The 19,879-nt window shown below is 45.1% G+C and overlaps 1 protein-coding gene across 1 annotated transcript in view; it reads right to left on the bottom strand.

Annotated features, from left to right (window-relative positions):
• The window catches only part of SLC17A6 (solute carrier family 17 member 6), a 54,157-nt gene extending 37,399 nt beyond the window's left edge, over positions 1 to 16,758 (bottom strand). Inside the window, exons 1-3 of the mRNA XM_066632284.1 lie at positions 16,673 to 16,758; positions 12,751 to 13,003; positions 10,118 to 10,236 (exon numbers count right to left, since the gene is read on the bottom strand). Of these exons, the coding sequence (XP_066488381.1) occupies positions 10,118 to 10,236; positions 12,751 to 13,003; positions 16,673 to 16,758 (458 nt within the window). The remainder of the gene's footprint in view (positions 1 to 10,117; positions 10,237 to 12,750; positions 13,004 to 16,672) is intronic.
• Between the last annotated feature and the right edge of the window lie 3,121 nt (positions 16,759 to 19,879).

Below are 19,879 nucleotides of genomic sequence, written 5' to 3'. Positions count from 1 at the left end.
CAGTGCTGTTTAAAAATGGATATTGAAATAAATAAATGCAGTTTTATGTACCAGGTAAGCCTGTAAGCACAGGCTCTAACATCTTTCATGGAAACCTTATGAAAATCAATGAACCCATTTTCCAAGCAAGATATCTGAGATGCCAATGGGTATAAGACAATAGATCCACTGTCTGAATTCAAATGGTATTGGACGTATTTCGAACATTCACAGACTTTAATATTCAGCTATCACACAAGTTGGTAACCCAATCTTGGGAATATAAACTAGCTCCATTGATTCGGTGTCATGTCTGGAAAATGATGGAGCCTACTTCCAGGAAAATATGTTTCATTTATTATAGAGCCAACTGGTGAATTCCACTCAGGGAATGCTTCTAACCAGTGGCGTCACTAGGGTTTGTGTCACCTGGTGCAGGAGGCCAACACGTCACCCCCCTGCAGTGGGCGGGGCAACACTCTAGGTGGTGGGCATGATGATCTACCATCGCCCAGCCCCCACTGGTTTTTTGGCTGTACCTTTTGATAGAATAAAGATATTTCAACGTAGTTTGTTTCATCGCATTCTGCATGAAATTACACATTGATTGATATATAACATGATGGTATTATTCCTCCAAATTCTGATTTTAGTGATTTTGGTCACTAGTGGTGTCACCTCCCCCTAGGGTGTCAACTTACTAACACCTTATTGGAGCAGTTCTCAAACTTTTAGCACTGGGACCCACAATCTGTCCAGGACCCATCATAAAGCAAATTAAAATAAATAATTATAAATAAATTAAAGTATAATCAATAAATAAGGGAAAGCCAGCCCTGTTCCACCAAGTGAATTTTCTCTGTAGCCTGCCTACAATAACTCCCCCCCCCCCAAAAAAAAAGAATCAGTAAGATTTTCACCCCTACCCAGTACCCAGTTCAATTTAAGTTCTTATATTTCAAGCATATCACTATCAGGACTCACCTGGCTTTGCAAGTCTGAGAGCCCAATCCTATGCCAGTATACTCAAAAGTAAATCCTATTATAGTCAGTGGGGCTTACTCCCAGGAAAGTGTGGATAGGACTGCAGCCTAAAACAGGAAAAAATTTCACCTTACCCTGTCAAGCCTGTTTCATTCTTTTTATAGGGGGGCTGCCTTCTGGAGCATTTGTTGAGCTCCAGTTGCATCAAATGAGGACCATTCTGGTGGCCTCACATTTCCCTTTGCCTGACCTGCCCAGGAGCCAAGGCATGTTTGCTTACTCACGAGTAAACATGACCATGTGGCTTAGTTTTGCCTTCCTTAGGGCTCAATACATTCACCAGCTTGGAGGGAGGGACCTCCTTCTCGGGTGTTTTTTGGGTGGCTACATTCATTGGATCAGGACCTTTCTGGTGTTGTTGGAGTCCTCTCAGCCTTTCCTTTCAGATGGACTAAGGCATGTTCACCTACTTGTGAGTAAATGCGCAATACCCCTTGGTTTCTCTTTCCATTGGGCTCCATGCATTTTTTGTTTTCCGGTTTTTTGCCAATAACTTTTGATAGAAAGGAGATATTTCATTTCTGTTTCTTGCATTGCATTCTGCTCGAAATTCTGAATCCAATGGTATATAACATGATGGTATTACTCCTAACCACCACGATTTTAGCATGTCACCCTCCCAGCACATCACCCGGTGTGTGGACCACACCCCCTGCACCCTCCTTGCGACGCCACTGCTTCTAACCAGATTTTAGGGCACTTCTAGGACAGAATCTACTTTGGACTTTGTAGAGGAACTAATTGGATTTTGTCGCGCATTCTGTCTGGTTTCAGAAGACTCTCTAGTTCCAAGGTTTCAAAAGGCACATAGCAATCGAGCTGCGGTTCAGCAGAAGATCACACACTTTGTATGCTGAACATCCCAGGTTCAACCCCTGGGATCTTCAGATATGCCTCCTCTCTAAAACCCGGGAAGGATGCTGAGAGTGACAATAATTCTGAGCTGGATGGACCATTGACTTGATTCTGTATAAGTCAGCTTTCTATGAATTATTAAAAATATTTATATACTTTTCAATGAAAAGTTCATAAGGCAGTTTACAGAGAGATGTCAGGCCTGAAAAGAGATGTGTAATCAAATCAACCTATGTGCATAGGTAGAGTCACCATAAGTCAGATAAGCCATAAGTCGTAAGTCAGTCACCATAAGCCATGGTGGTCCATGCCATGGTCAGAAGGGAAACTATTATTTTATTTTTTATAGTTTTATCTGTATTTTAGCACTTTGTTGTACTTTTTATCTATTGCTTGTTAGCTGCCTTGGGTGCCATTTGGGGAGAAAGGTAGAGTATAAATCTAATAAATAAATAAATAAATAAATAAATAAATAAATAAATAAATAAATAATAATAATAATAATAATAATAATAATAATAATAATAATAATAATAATAATAATAATAATAATAATAAAATAAGGCTTGCTGGGGGGGTGAATCACAGAGAAAGCCCATTCTTGTGTCTGGGTCAAATGCCTCTGAATGTGCATGTGTTGTAAAACCAAGAGCGTACAGTGCCTGAGAACTACAGCTATGAGTACAGTTGAAGTACATGGTAGCTGCAATGCTAAGTCGGGGAATTAGGTTAGCAAAGCCCAGCAGATAGCTGGGACTTCTGAAAACCAAGGAAAATCTTTCGCAATCCTTCAGCATAGAACTGGAGAAACGTGCTCTAGAATTGGGGACAAGATATTTTTGCAACATTTCTTATTATTATTTAAATTATGCAGGGGATGGACAGAGTGGATAGAGAGATGCTCTTTACACTCTCACATAACACCAGAACCAGGGGACATCCACTAAAATTGAGTGTTGGGAGAGTTAGAACCGACAAAAGAAAAGATTTCTTTACTCAGCTTGTGGTTGGTCTGTGGAACTCCTTGCCACAGGATGTGGTGATGGCGTCTGGCCTGGATGCCTTTAAAAGGAACCATAGTGGGGATTGGGCAAGTTTCTGGAGGAAAAATCCATTACGGGGTACAAGCCATGATGTGTATGCACAACCTCCTGATTTTAGAAATGGGCTATGTCAGAATGCCAGATGCAAGGGAGTAGCAACAGGATGAGGTCTCTTGTTATCTGGTGTGCTCCCTGGGGCATTTGGTGGGCCGCTGTGAGATACAGGAACATAACATAAGAACATAAGAACAGCCCCACTGGATCAGGCCATAGGCCCATCTAGTCCAGCTTCCTGTATCTCACAGCGGCCCACCAAATGCCCCAGGGATGCCCCATACTTTCCCCACCAACTAGAGTGAAAACTTACACATACTTAGAACTTTGGTTGTGCACAGTCTTGCTGGCATCAGTGAGAGAGCAAACTAGTAGAAATCCAAGTGTGTAATTGTGAATGATGACCTTAGGTTATCTTCACAAGTAATTGAGGGCCCAATCCTATCAAACTTTCCAACTGTGGTGTAGCTGTGCTAATGGGGTTTGCACTGCATCCTGTGGTGGGAGGGTAATTATGGAGACCTCCACAAGGTAAGGGAACATGTGCTCCCTCACCTAGGGGCTGCATCACAGCTGCACCAGGACTGGAAAGTTGGATAGGATTGGGCCCTCAGGTGGGTTTTACATTTTCCGTGTCTGCAATCTGAACTGACTACACCGACAAGAGTAGGCATTTGGTTTGAAAATGGTTCTTTCAGTGTTCTGCCCAACATTCACAATTGACACATCCTAAAAAGCATTCTTCAACTCATGTTGCAATCCAATGATTTCCTGCAGTGATCCCACCCTTTCTCAACCCCAACAATAATTGTCCCACATACATGAGTTCAGTGGAAAGAGCAGGTCTCCACACACATTTTTTGTCCTGGTTAGATGCCAATCTTCTCTGAAATAAATGCAACCACCGTCTGTGAGCAGGGGTGGGTGGGCTGGTGTTTGCATGGCAGTCTGGAGTCTATAAAGCACTGGGAAATTTATGTTAAGGTAAGGAGCATTGAAATCAGTACGACTTGTTTTTAATAATGTGTTTAGGATGGGGGTGAATATATGTGCAGTACATTATATACACACAGGTGTAATGTTCTGAATTCAAACATCACTGTTGTCAATACTTAAAATACGAATCTGCATTTACTATATAATGCATTACTGCTAAGCCTAGTCTTTCCGGTTTCGGCACCATGAAAATACAATAGCCACACATATCGGTAAAATCAACTATACAGTACATGATACACCCACATATGTTGGTATCACATATCTCTGATTGTCACTGCTAATGTGCTTCTTTATTGCTAGATATGATTCATGAGAGTACTTTGGGTATCGTGTGCATAACATTTCATTAGAGTCTGGATTGGTATAATTGATTTTTAGTAATATCACAGATTATTATTTGGATTTTTAATCAGGTTTTAATTGGACCTGCCCTCTGCATTAAAGTGTTCAGTGTTGCCAGTGTGGTACAAACCATATATGTACATCTCTTGCTTTATTTTTTTATGTAGACAAGTTCTAGACGTCACTGTTTTTCAAGTGTTTGCATTCAAGTTCTCTCTTCAGATACTAAGGATATCTCCTGTATTCTGATATAATCCACTTTAATCAGTTTGTATATTGATTAAATTGTTAAAAATTAAGACAGTTAATCGCTTCTTCCGAACGCTGGCCATGTCCTATCATTTGCAAAGTGATCCCTCCTGGCCTGCTCATAGTATAAAAATAACTTGCGCACTGATTGCAAAACTGAAAACACATCAGAGGAAATCCAGGCACAACTTGAGTGATTCTCACTTAGAAAATTCAAAACCAGTGGGGGGTGGGGAACAGCACCAGGGAAGGATGATAAGTGACAGATGATGTGGTAGGCGTCTTTAAAAGATCATTAATAAGGTTTTGGTTCTGTGAAAAGATAATCATTGTTTTCTATGTAACACCAGCCTGAATGGGCTTGTAAGAGGGGTTCACTGATGGGAGCCTGAATGTGTGTTAACTTGAGCTTTCTTTCCCTCTTTGTATTGGCGTAAAACATTGAATTATCCAGAAATGGCTGCAATTAGAGTTTAAGGCCCGATTGTTGAGTGTTGCTATCAAGAGAGCCAGCTCTTACAGGACTAGCAATTTCTTGCCAGTCATAATAACCACATAGAACCATAACACCCGCCAGAGTCTGCAATCAGGCTGCCCTCTCCCTTGCTTCCCCTGTGGCTGGTCTCCCTTCTTTTATCCAATCTGCTTTGCACCTCCCTGCCCAGTTTATCCTGTCCCCCCACCCAACCATGCAACAATCGTGCAGTACAAGAGGAATGATGGATTATGATGATCTCACTATGCAAAACCTGTTTCCGATTTGCCCATAAGACGCACCTTGCATTGAGCTTTTAGCCTAATGTGACTCTGCTGCTTGACTAGTGCACTAGTCACCATCTCGCTTATTATTCCAGTCCTTGACCCAGACTGGAACACCATCTCTCCCAGCCAGTGCCATTCTCCCAACTGCAGACTATTTTCTCTTGGCTCCATTCAAAAATGGAGCAAAAATGTTCATTCACTTTCATGGAGCAGGAAACCCACTGCAAAAAAGCATCAGAATTCCCATCTCGTATCCCAAATCATGGGGTTTCAGGATGTGTGGTGGCAATTGTTTTGTGTGACCCACCGACCCCTCCATCCTCTATTTAGTACCCCTGCATTCACTCCTGTCATTTGTATGGGACCAGGGTGACCAGATGTCATAACTGCAAAAGAGGACAGAGAAGGCACCCCAAAATGTAGGACATCCAAGAAAAATGTAGGGCATGACAAAATAAAAACTAAAAACACTCATATATTGATTACATGTGGTTAATTTAACCACTATATTACTTATTATTAAATTTAAAACTATATTACTTATAATTTATTACATACAATTCATTAATTCCAAGAAGGCTCGGTGCTGCCTGCTCCCAGGGAAAAAGAGGACATTTAAGTCCTTTTCCAGGACATGGGGCTAAAAAAGAGGACATGTTCTGGAAAAAGAGGACATTTTGTCACCCTGTATGGGACTGTAAATTAACTGGAGATCTTTCAGGAAAGACACTCGATCCACAGCTCCAGGAGTGATATTTCCCTAGGGTAGTGCCCCAGAAATTCAGAGCTGGCCTTTCGAGTCTGTCTGAGACAATTCCGTGCTATACTCTGTCCTCTGGAAGATGGTGGACTGGTCTGAAAATGGAGCCTGCCTGGTGCAACTGTTCAGAATTCGGAGGTGGACATCCCTTAGCAGCTCTTAAGTGCCCTGTTGAGCCAGACCTATGAGATGTACTTAACAGGAGCTCAGAGAGCCAGCAGGGAGCAAATTAAACTTTGTAGGCTCCCCATTGATTTGTCCAGGCGCCAAACCATCCTATATATACAACTGCCAATGTATTTCCTACTGGTAACAGGAGATTGATTGTAATATAGATTGCAACCTGTTTTACTCCTTGCCAGTGGCGTAGCTAGAGGGGGTGCAAAGCACTAAGTATTGTGGGGAGCAGCTCTGTGGTGTGCAAGGGGCCCCTCCCCTTTAGAACCATTGCAGCAAAATGTGGGGGCCCTTCCATGCTGCAGGAGGCTCCCTGCAACGCTTAGTGCTTTGCACCCCCTCCAGCTACGCCACTGCACCTTGCATTGTTTTGGATTAGAATTTAACAGGTGAGTTACTATATGTTGATGCTCTGTGAGGAGGATACATGTTTGCTTCCTATTGATACATGCCCTATGAGGAGAATACATGTTTGCTTACTATGGGCTACAGCTGGAGCTGCAATCCTATGCACACTTACCTTGCACTAAGATCCACTCAACTCAGAGGGGCTTGCTTCTGAGTCGACATGCATAGGATTGCGCTCTTGAGCACAGGTTTGTGGGGACCAAAGGAGCAGTACAGTATCAGCTTTATCCCTGCTTAGGAAATGACACTGTCTGACCTGCCAGGTCTCCATTTCCAGTTTGCTGCTGGTTCTCCTTTTCCATTCCAAATTCATTATCCTGTAAACCCCCCCCCCCCCCGCGCAAATTACCAGTTTTCACCACTCGTAGTGAGAGCCTCACCCCAGTTAATCAGGAGGTTATGCGCCTGAACTGAATTAGAGCCCAATCCTAGGCAGTCTACTCAGAAGTAAGTCCCATTGGAGTCAATGGGGTTTAGTCCTAGGACAGTGTGGATAGGATGGGGCTGTTAGTTCCATTGAACTCAATGAGACTGAAGCTGCAAATCCTATCATGTGGGATTTGGCTCACTTCCCGAGTGACCTTGCCAGAGATGGTCCTGCAAGAGCGCTTTGCAAAATCGTGCCTTCCAGTTTGATCTGAATGGGTTAAAGTTGCAATATTTAGCCCCAGGTGCGTGATGTAAGCGCTGTCAGGAGGATACCCCAATTTCACTGTGGATGCCCTGCAGATTTCGTTCAGGAGCCAAATTACGCTCTGTAGTAGTGTGGAACTCAGATGGAGCTGCCACTGAAGACATCCGCATTGATGACGATCATTGAAGGCAAGGCGCCCCCCCCCCCCCACACACACACTTTCTTTCCTACTGCACTGTTCTCATCGCAGCGGAGCTCTCCCCCATCGCTTGCAAAGGGGACCTGAGAGGGGCTTCCCATTTATCACGATAAACACCCAGAGTATCTGGAAGGAGTCTGACAGGGTTTACCCCGGGGTAAAAGAAGACAGAAGTCCACCGACGAAGCCATCTTTTCATACATTCAGGCTCACTGACATCTATTGAGCTGCCTAGGACAAGACACTCTCTCTCTTCCTCCATTAAGGACTGGTGGGAAAGCGGCTGCTGCTCAGTGGCGTAGCTAGAAGAGGTGCAAAGCACTAAGTTTTGCAGGGAGCCTCATCGCAGTGTGCAAGCTACCCCTTCCCCCCTCTTCGGAGCCATCCTGGGAGGGGGGAGCAAAACGGAGGCAAGGGGCCGAAGGGGAAGGGCCGCTTGCACGCTGCGGTGAGGCTCCCCGCAAAACTTAGTGCTTTGCACCCCCTCTAGCTACGCCACTGCGTGCTGTTTCTATCAGCGAAAACTCTAGTGATCCAGGACTCGCGAGGCAGTTGACCCGTCAGTCTCTGCGTCTGGGTGGAAAGGAGTGCGAACCGCGGTAGAAGCAAATAGTAACCGGCGGGTCTACATTTGCAGCTTGGTCTGGGCAGGAGCTTCTCCAGAGGTCTGCAGCAGGCCTGCGGGGGGATGGGTGAGTGACCCTTGACCCTTAGAACATCCAGCCCTCCACCCACCTAGGTAGAGCCTTTCCCAGCCCCGCAGCACAAGCTATGCATGTCTACTCAGAAGTAAGTTCCTCTGTGTTCAATGGGATTACTCCCAGGAAAGTGTGTACAGGGTTGCAGCCTCCCTCTAGTGCCACAAGCTTCTCATTGCGCTTGCCAGCGGCGCTAGGACCTTCTTCCCACCCCTTCCTACCGCTGAGGCCGTCGCCTTGATGCCTCCTGCGCCCGGAATACTCCCAGGATCCAATTAACAGGTAGGCTCACCCCCTGGGTGCCTGCAACCTCCTTGCCAGGCACCATAGAAACGAAGCCTTAAGACCCTGCGCCATCTGCACTTTCCTTTCATTGTTCAGGCCTCTAGGAAACCACTTTCCCTTCCTCCTCTTTCACACAGACGGCTCGCCATTCAACTCATGCAGGTCTATTAATAACAAGAGCTTTGAATCCGAGCCAGAGAGGGGGAGAGAGTAGGATAGTCTCTTTGTCAAGAAGGGGGGGGGGGTAATTAAAAATAACATGCTCATCTCCGAATCCATGAATTTTCAGAAATCCCTGCTAGGATAACCTGGGCCAGAGCAGTGGCGTAGCTAGAGGGGGGTGCAAAGCTCTAAGTTTCGCAAGGAGCCTCACCACAGCGTGCAAGGGAGCCATGGGGGGGGACAAAACGGAGCAGAATGCTCCATGGCTCCGAAGGGGAGGGGGCCCCTTGCCCGCTGCGGTGAGGCCCCCTGCAAAACTTAGTGCTTTGCGCCCCCACTAGCTACGCCACTGGGCCAGAGAGTGGACCTGCCCTCACCATAGACAGCCACGAAGAACAGACAACCTACCAAACCACACAAAATGTTGTTGAACGGTCAAGTAAGCACACGCACACAATATTCGTGGTGACACATATCGGTACAAGTCTTTTGCCAAAGCTAGAGAGCCTTCACCCAAGAACTCCCTGCCCTCGTCAGTCTGCTTAGTGATCCTGTCAAAACCACCAATAACTGATGGATCGTCACCGTGAATGAGCAATAGTTGTGGCATCAGAACGAACTCAACTCAACTCAGCGAAGTGTTGGACTCAAAACCAAGTGGATCTGAACAGGACTGTGTGGAGGAGGGCGGGCGGTGTTCACGGGGACATTTGAGGATAGAAACGATGATTCGGGAGAAAATCTAGTGGTTACCAGTGGAACTCCCGTCCACAAGGAAACGTTTAGGTTTGTGGATAATCATCGCCATGACTTCGGGGCAAGTTCCATTGAAATACACGGGTCTGATGATGCCTCAGGGTTGGGGTGTTTGGCTCGGGGTGTCGGGAGGCACTTGAAAAGGGGCGGGGGGTTGCATGGAGGTGAAAAGCATTCGCTTGGGAGCGTGGAGGAGAAAGGCGGTGGGGGACGGGGGAGAGAGCCCAAAGCGCAGGGCATGCGGAGTGATCCCTGAGGCTGTGCTAGGTGCCTGGCAGGGCTTCGCTTCGGCGTCCACGGCAGCAAGACGGCCTGCCCCGGCGCCACCTGCAGAGCCTGCCTGGCACATCCCGAGTATTATTCGGAGCCGGGGAGAAGGCTTGCGCAGCCTGGTGGGCGGGTGGAGCTGTGGACGGATCTCAGGCAGCCCTTGCCTGCGGGGCCCTCCGCGCTGCTCGTTCACGCTGCAAAGCAACAACCAGCCTGTTCCCTGCCCCTGTTTATACAGACAGCGGCAACCAGCTGCCTGCTAGGAGAGAGAGAAACCCCCCCCCCCCGCGCGCGCGGGTCCTTGGCTGGGCAGCAGCTCTTGTTATGTCTGCTTCCCCCCAGACAAGAGTCAGACCCAAACACTGGAGCGTCGGGAACAGACTCATCTCCTCCAGTTACATGATCCTACTGGTAGGAGAGAGATCAGGTTGCCATCATTACCTGTTCGCTGCCAGCCGGGATGAGATGTATCCCCCAGGAATCTGCGTCACGATATATCCCCAGAAAAAGGACCCATGGATCATGCCCACCGTCTCCGGATCCCAGCTGAACTTCGCTTTCTTCCAAAGCAACGAAAGGAAGAAGAGAGGAAGAGGAGCGACTGTCAACGAACCGGATCAAACCTACTACAGCCCAACCCAAATTCCAGCTTGTTTTTACTTTACCTTTGGCAAACCTAGCAATGATCATATATATACTGAGTATATATATAAAATCAAATTTGATTATCAAATATATCATATATATATATCATAACAAATTGCATATATATATAAAATACAATATATATTGTAATATAAAATACAATATATATTGTATTATATATACAAATTGTATATATATATAAAATCAAATTTGATCATCAAATATATCATATATATATCATAACAAATTGCAGCAGCATTAATAATGGGAATAGCGTGTTAAAAATGTAAGACAAGCCCTGCAGGATCGGGCCCAAGGCAACGCACCTAGCCCAGCATTTTGTTTCCCGCAGCGACTCACCCTCAAGGACTTTGCTCTGTGTGTAACCGAGATGTTCTCACTGTCTTAGAAGCAAATGCATTACCCAGTTCTGCCCAGGCAGCCCACAGGTGTACACAGTTGATCCCTGTTGCGTATATGCAACGTTGGGCAGAAATGGCATAAAGGCTGCAATCCTATCTACCCTGACCTATGTACACTGAGTAAGCCCCATTGATCCCATCCTATCTAATCCTATCTACACTGAGTAAGCCCCATTGACTCTAGCGGGACTGACTTCTGAGACTTGCGAGAATACATAGGATTGGGCTCCAAATAGCGATGATGATGATGACAACTCAGGACTTTGGATGGGGTCCAAACGTGCTCACTGTCGACCAGCTTGGGTGGCGGGGGTGGGCATTTCATTCTGCCACGCCCCATCTTGCTTCGGCTGGCCAGAAAGTCCACCCCTGCCACCCGTAGTCTAGAGAAGAATCTCAAAGGAAGATGAGAAGAGCAGTGGTGTCCTGGCTGGCTCAGGTTGAATGGAGGCTTAATCAACAGCCCTATCCTAGCCACAATTTCTTGGGAGTAAGCCCCATTGACTCTAATGAGATTTACTTCTGAGTAGACATGCATAGGATTGGACTCTAAAAGGGTAGAGCAGGGCTGGGGGCCCTACATTGCAGGAAAAAGATACCTTCAACGGGTTTCCTCCGTTTAACTGAGTCTGAATGTTTCTTGAAATGCATGGACGGGATTTGTGTTTTAAAGCACTGGGGACCATTCGGTGTCCTCCCTTCCTCTAATTCTCTGTATTCAACATCATCTTAACATTTTTCTCGGTAATGAAAGCGAATTAATTTTATTATTTTTTTTCGCCTGAGCCTCCGCCCTTCATCCACGGGCATCTATCTTCCTGTGAGCCCAGCTGCTCCTCTTCTACCCCCCCCCCTCGTTTAGGGACGTGGTATAGATTTTCTTGGTGTAGATTTACCAGACTTGCTTCATAAAGACGCGCATAGGTGCTCTCTCTCTCGCCCCCTTCCTTTCTTAAAAACTGAACTGATTTTAAAACCTCAGTATGAAGGAACACACAGGTTTTTTTAAATGCCAGTGTTTCCAAACTGAACTATCAATGTACTACTAGTAGTAATAAACTATCAATGTAAATGCATGGCATTTTGCAAGCAACTAATGGGATGCACATTGATGAGTAGTACATTGATAAACTATCAATTTAGTTTACTACAAGTAGAACTACTACTACTAGTAGTAGTAGTACTACTACTAGCAGCAAATTAACAATGTAAATGCATGGCATTTTGCAAGCAACTGATGAGAGGACAAGTCTCTGCCCCGCAGACTGCATCAACCTACAAACAGACATAAAGGGGACAAGATCTTTTCAGTCTTTTCCGTGATTTTATCATCATCATCATCATCACTACCACCATCCTCCTCACTGTTTTAAGCGCCTCAGGCAGCTGTTGGCGAGAACTAAAATATACTGTTCCTTGTCGATTTTTGGCAAGGGCTAGGCACAGACAGTGCCCACGTAACAACTGCGCGCGATGCTGTGAATGGACGACCTCTTGGCTAGAACCGCAGAGGCAAGAACGGAGAGCTGAGCCCAGACTCCCCGCCAGGCAGGTCTCCTGAATTGCTGTCAGCCCCATTCACATCTGAATGGACTCAGATTCAAATCGATTGAGGTTCTATTTTAACCACACCTATTCGGAAGCAAGATCCAATCAATGGAATGCACTTCAGAGTAAGTCCTGTTGTTGGAACAGAACTCCACGGATTTGGCTGCAGGAGGGAGAGAGTAGGGGCCATTGGCACCTTTCGTTTGTCTGGTTTTTCAAGGTCAACACTGTAGGAAAAGAGGCGAAAGTCATTAGCTTTTTGATTCTTTCACTTGGGTTGTGATTAAAGGTTCATATAGACTGGCCTTGCCTCAAACACGTGTATCAGATGATGATGAGTTAAGCACATATCTAGATTGAGTACCAGAATGAGCTTCTGGAGGTATGAATGGGTGAAGGGCGTTTGGAAGTCTTTCTGGTGTGTGATTGTGCACTGAGAGAAGTCTCTCTCTCTCTCACCTCTTTGATGACTTTCCCTCCTCGGTGTATAGTGCTATTATTGACCATGTCCACGATGGCTACTCCCAGGTTACAGCGGATTCCAAAAGAGATGCAGAAGCCCAGTCCACTCATGATGGCAATAATGTATCTCCGTGGAAGCCCGAAGCAGGTGCAGTCGCAAAGGGGCGCCTTCTTCTCGGGCACTTCCAAGGGTTTCCCATCCTCGGTCAACTCGATGTTATCCCCGGTCTTCTGCTTCTTCTCTAGGACTCTGTCCAACCCAAAGGGGACAAGTCAGTCAGCGAACTCCGGAAATAAGGATCATTGTACTTTCCTATCTGTTGGTTTGTTTCAAAACAGTGGCCGCAGGGTTCGAAGCTTGATTCGAATCAGAAGCTACCCCTGAAATCTGTGTTCAATCTGTGCCACGGTTTAGTGAAATGTATGAATCAGCAAGGGACAGGCGGCCTCTGAACATGTACAGAGTGTATTTCCCATAACACCAGCACACTGAGTCGACCCACACACATCTCAGATTATAGGCACGCTGGTCAGTTCATTGGGTAATTTAGGCCACAATCCTATCCACCCTTACCTGGGAGTAAGCCCCATTGACTATAATGGGACTTACTTATGAGTAGACATGCATAGGATTGGGTTCTTCCTCTGCAATCCTATCCGCCCTTACCTGGAAGTAAGCCCCATTGATTATAATGGGACTTACTTCTGAGTAGACATACATAGGATTGGGTTTTTAGACTGCAATCCTATCCACCCTTACCTGACAGTAAGTCCCACTGAATAGAACATTGACTATAATGGGACTTACTTCTGAGAAGACATGCATAGGATTCGGTTCTTAGGCTGCAATCCTATCCACCCTTACCTGGGCGTAACTCCCACTGAATTCAATGGGACTTGCTTCTGAGTAGACATGCATGGGATTGTGCTGTAAGTCACACTCAAGCCCCCCCCCACCCCACACACACCTTTCTTTCAATCCCAAAGTCGAGTTCAAAAGGGAGATGCCACCTAAACGATCCCTCCATTTCCAGTGACTGTTTCAACGAAAGTCCTGCTCAGGTGCATCAACTCTTGCTGCAGAGACGCCATGTTGGCGAGCTCCAAAGAGAACAGATCTTGGGATCTCAACAGCTTGGCTCGAAGGGAAGGGTTGAACGAGTCTTACAGTGGCATGGCAAACGGGTGGAGAAAATGAGCAACCCCGGGCATCTCAGGGCAGCAGGCTGAGAGGGGACAGAGTGTCAAAGATCCTGGGCAGAAGCCTGGTTTGGTGCCAGAACTCAAAATGGCTGTCTCGCACGTCTTCAGCAGCCCACTCTTGCATCTCAGCCACAGCTCAAAGGACTTTGCAAATTAACACCTTCCGTTCCACTTCACTTTGAACGTCGAAAAACTCCCCTCTTCCTTCCCCCCCCCCCATTAAATGGTCTAATGGCACAATCCTAACCAGGTCTACTCAGAAGTAAGTCCTATTTTGTTCAATGGGTCTTACTCTCAGGATAGTGTGGTTAGGATTGCAGCCCTAGTCTTCTTTGGGTGTAACTTAGAGCTCAGTTCATTCTATTTCAGCCTATTAAGGGGGAACTGTACAAATATTTTCACAAACAGATCAACCGCTTTCATGATCAAGGAAAACAGGGATGGGTTTGCACTTAACCCAGTGGTTGCTTTGTAACCTTCCCAGCATGGGTTGAATTTGGATTGATCAAAATCAGTACGCTGGATGCACACAGGTGCCCCTGAATTGTGCTTTAAATTTCGTTGGCCCTCCTACCAGAGAGGTGTAATTTAAAAAAATTAAAAGGTAATATTTTGGGTTTTTTTTACACCTGAGCTTCCCTTGCTGGAAATTTTCTCCCTTTCGCTCAAATAATTTTGTGCAGAAGAGTAGCGCTGACAAATAGAACAGTAAAGGTGAGTTGATTCATCTTCGAGAGCAAGACCAGGTGATTTTGAGGATCAGGATTATCTCTAGACATTTGTACAATTCACAGTATAGTTTTATACCATGCACATTTGGATTAGTTCCTTTGACTATTGGATTTGGTCCTTTGACCTAATTCTCAGATTCCTTTGCTTGCTGATAAGCACCCAAGCAAATTTACTTAGAAGTAAGCCTGACTGATTTCAATGGAACCTACACCCAAGGAAGTAACATCGGACTGCAAGATTAGAAGTGCGTGATGTTTTTTCGTTAAAATCACGAGGGGACCCCAATCTTTTCTGACTGTTGAATTTCCCCCTAATTATGCCTTGATTCTGCATCAGAATTAACCCATTCCATTCTCATCCTGGCCACAGCAGAGACAACCACCAATGTTTGAGATGTACATCATCTCACTGCAATGGTACAGAGCATCATTTTGCTTTCTTTCTTGCCAAGAAAGATATGGAAGATGTTGAAGACGTACGGTTCAGAGAGAAAGAAAATCAAAATACGCTTTTCTGTGGATGCTTTAATGTTTATATCTAATGTGAAATGAAGCATTCTCAGGCCAAATTGGATATAAGAATTCATCCAGTACATGCTTTTATTTTTTGTTTTCAACGCTGACACTAAATCTCCATTTCCCTGCATTCTTAAAGTAAGGTCTGCAAAATTCTTTAGGGGGAGAAATACATTCTACTCGTTCGTAAACCAATTTAGTCTTTTGGTTTGATTATATCCTATTCCGAGTTCCCTAGGGAGTACTTCCTTGAAAGTAACATGTATGTGTGCAGAAATGGCTGGGTTGTATTTTTTGTTTACTTAAAGAGCCCAGCGGTTCAAGCTTCATTCATATAGCGACCACTGCATACCTTTTAGATGGTAAATCCGTACCATCTCCCTTTCCCAAACATTCCCAAAGGTTAGCCTATCCAAAGCCTTAACAAGAATTCCTAAGGACTACCACAATAGTAGCGTTTGCTTTTTGAAAGCCAAAGGTGACCTTCCTGTGCAGGTATTGAGCTTCTTTGAGTAAAGGGGGAAGATGGCAATGATTTTTTTAAAGCATCTTTGAGAATCTTTGTTGAAATTAGGTGGGTTTCATATTCTCTTTCTTCTAAGTCATCATTGTTTCAAAAAAAAGAGATGACTTTCATTTTGAACTGTAGTTTTTTTTTTTTTCCCCTTGGGGGGAGAGACTGCATACACATGGATGGAAGTCACAGACCCCTTTTTCAGAGGTTGTGAGATATTTTTTAGGTACGCCCATGAAGTGAGCATTCAACAGGAGGACACGGGTTTAATTGAAAGGCGTCTTTTCCCCCCCCCCCTCTCTCTCTGTTTTTCTGTCCCAGGAACGCAGAGAAAAGACATGAGATTATCAATTATTTATGCATCTCCATGTTTTTCTTCGTCTGAAGGGGATTCCATGGGGGAATTGTGAATCCAGAGCTTTATTCGACCTTCAGAAAAAGAAGCAAATAAACGTCTCTACAAATACATTTGAAGTGACTGAAAAAAACACTTCAAATACATGAAATACTGTGGTTTTATTTTAATTTTTTCCTCCCAAATACAGAGGAATCTTGTCTATATTGTTTCGATAGTGACATTCCAGGTACACAGCTCTGATTTCTTTTTTGTTGTTGTTAAAGGAATCACCATACACAGTGTGATTTTTAAGGTTAAAAATATTACTTGAAAGCAAGTTCAATTGAAATATGTGGCTCCTATTTCCAAAGAAAAATGTTCAGGCAAAGTGTGATTAATATTTAAATCAAACAGTCAAGCTCTTCGGGACCATCTTGTCACATCCTCTGCAGGATCAAAATTCAGATATACATGTGTCATGATATACCTGTATATATAGATATTGGTATACAGGTGTGCTGGTTTCAGAAATAAGTTCAGTGGCATTAAGTACAGAAGCTTCTCATTATTCCTAGGGAAAAAAATATTCTTGATAAAAAAACAAAAACCCTTCCTTACCTGTAGAATAGACCAAGTGATTTTCCAGCAAAATTTTTCAGTTTCTCTTTGCCAGGGGTCAAAACCTTCCGTTGTACCGACTCCATTCCTGCAAAGATTTCACAGGCGTCCACTTGGCTGGCTAGGGTCACCCTTACAAACCGTGATGAGAGCTCATATTGGTTCCATCTTTAACTTTCCCCGATAAAATGGCTATTGGTGTGCATCCAAAGTAAGAGATTGAGAGCCTGTGTGTGCGTGAGAGAGAGCAAGAAGGAGCCAGGGAGACACCCGTGTGTGTGCGCGCGCTCGTTTGTGTGTCTCTGTGTGTGTGTGTGACTGTGGGAGAGGGGGAGAGAAAGGAGCGAGAGCCACAACCAGAGAGGAGGGGATTGAACTTCTGCATGCAGCCCACGGATTTCCTAATAGAATCGGAGTTGTGAGATTCAACTAGAACGTCTTCTTGGAAGTGAAGAATCCATTAGCCAAAGGGACAGGAGGGGCCATGGTTAAGTCGAGGAAGGGATGGACCTCGACTGGAAAAGTCCAATGTGTAGAATTAAATCCTGGTGTGCTGAGAAATATTGAGATGGAGAGTCTTCAGAAGCAGTAGATTTGGAAAGAGGACGCATTCCTAGTGGACCCAGTCTGAGTGAATCCCTGCTGATTGTGTTACAAACCTTGGCACAGGGGGGCAACGTTAGCATCTCATGACTCGTGTGCAAGCCACTCGCTCCAGTCCTGCAAAGGATAATCTAAAGTGAACTCGGAGAGGTAGTTACGCCAAGCCGGCTGGAGGCTCACAGTCCGCCTCCTTGATCAGCCCCGCGCCTTCCGGAGAAATTTCAGCACCATGGATAGCGCCCGGCGAAGACGGCGCGCTCCGGAGCGTTTGCAGCACCACGGAGAGCGCAATTGAAAGCTTCCCTCCACCATCAATATTCTAAGGGAATTGGGCGGGCCCAGTACGATGAAGTCAATGAAGAGTGGATGCCATGGAAACCAACAAGGAGCCCTGTCAAGGTCTCTCTCTCTCTCTCTCTCTCTCTCTCTCTCTCTCTCTCTCTCTCTCCAGGTTTTCCAGCAGCAGCACACTTCTCCAAAACAATGGGATTTACTAGATGCAGCCAATTCACTTTTGGATTTCCATGCCTGATTCCTTTTCTCCTGACCTAGTTGCGCAGTGTGCAAGCACTGCAGCACATTTGAGCAGCAGTCACTGCAGCGTAGCACCATTAATTGAACACATCCTGCTCAGAAAAGGTACAATACTTCCCCCTTTTTAAAAGGCACTTAAACTGAGGCAAAACAAACCAGCAGAGCATTTGAACTTACTGCAAGCTGTGAATAAAGACACAGGTAAACCTGTGTTCCAAATTACATAACAAGTATCACTTGCAATCCATCATCCAAAATTTATCACATCTAACTATTAACGCAAATAGTTACATTATGTTAATACCCTCTGTGTTCATGTACAATATGTACAAATTATAATGTTCAGGTTTGGGCATGTGGTGTTCAAAATGTAATCTAAAAATGGATAGCAGACAAATATTAATGCTCTTCCAAGGATTTTTATTTTACTGAAGAGGTGGGTGACAAAAGATCTAAATAGTATTGGGAGGTTGTATACTTCAAAAGTACCTCTCATGTGCTTTACACTTTTCAAAGGCACTGCACATTTCTCATTTATGCAGATGACATGGATTTATTTTTAATAAACAAGGAAGATGATCTCTGCATTCTGAATTTGGGCAGATTTGTATTGGTCACAGAAATATGGGATCTGAGTGCAGACACAATTTCTTCATGAAATTTGTAAACATGTTGATATGTTTTGATACATTGTTTATACTGTGATTAAAACATTTTACTAGGAATGCCCTCTGGTGGAAGGACAATGTTATTTGATAACACTTCAGTTAATTTACTTAGTACTGAATTTTACAGGCCATTGACAACATTTTTTTTCTTGACTTTGTAAAATGTCAGATCACACTGAATAGAACATAAAATATGTATGTAGTATAATGAAAAGACTGCGATAAATATTATGGCTTTATAAAGGATGACGTTTGTGCAGTGCAATCCTATCTTGCACTGGAACAGGCCGGCCAGGAGGCCTGTGCTGTATCTGGCGCAAGATTGGGGCCTGAACTGGCTCAGCTGGAGGCAAGGGAAAACTCTTCTCCTTACCCCCAGATAAGCCACCACAGCCATAATGGGTAACCTTGGATTTGTGCCACCTCCAGAGGTGGCATAAAGTCTGAGGGGATCGGAGCGGCTTGTAGCTGCTTCACGCTACTCAGGGAACAGGGTTGGGATTTGGCATAACAGCTGGATCCCAGCCCACCTCTCACTCTCCAACAGCTCACCCTGGGATCGCTCTCTGCCTGCCCTCCCTCCGCCCCGGAACACCTCCCTCTCCCCTCCATCCCACCTTCTCCCCACCCACTCCCTGCCCACCCCAGACCCCTGCGCTGGCGGAGCTTGGCTGACACAACCTTCTGTTCTCTAGTTGGCATGGAGGCTGGATGCAGGCTCCACAGGCCAGCTCGTGTCCCTGTGCTGGCCCAGCTTACTCCTGAGAAGGTACAAATGTGCTTTATGGCACATAAAGTCAGGATTGTACTCTCAGTCTCATAAATGGAGTCTCCAGTTTTCTCAAACTATATATGCTCTGCATTTAGGGAAACAAATTAACTTTTTATTAGAGAATGTTTCAGTTTCATGAACAGAAAAACAACTGGATAGCAAATATAAGATCCCAGAACATGGCTACATACAGTGAGAGAGTATTGTCAGTCACAAACACAGAGCATTCAAGTCTGGTATGTAGGTCCATTCCAGGGGGTTACATGGGGTGAGTTGGAAGTCCATAAGTCACTATATTCAAGGCTAGAGCAAGATGCGCTCACTCCCACCTTGCACATGGCCAGCAGTGCCAGGCCAGGCTTTTTCCGCCGAGGGCAGCCTCCAGTCACGGTTCCTGGATCCAGGGGGTCCTCCGTGGGTGGCCTCCATGGTTGTCGCCAGCGTGTCTGGCTTCTGGGTAGGTTGTTCACACGTTGTAATAGTGAGGCACAGATCAGCATAAGGTGACATACAAAGCAGTAAGCAATTAGTTAAAGAGAAAAAGAGAGCAATATAGGAAAGGAGTATGTCAGTCCTTCTGACAGCATGTGCAGGTGCAGTTTCTTAGGTGGTATAGAGTCCAACGTTGGA

Source organism: Tiliqua scincoides, chromosome 1, assembly GCF_035046505.1.
Source record: "Tiliqua scincoides isolate rTilSci1 chromosome 1, rTilSci1.hap2, whole genome shotgun sequence".
NCBI lineage: Eukaryota > Metazoa > Chordata > Lepidosauria > Squamata > Scincidae > Tiliqua > Tiliqua scincoides.
Note: the sequence above shows the minus strand (reverse complement) of the source record. Positions and strands in the feature narration are given on the sequence as shown.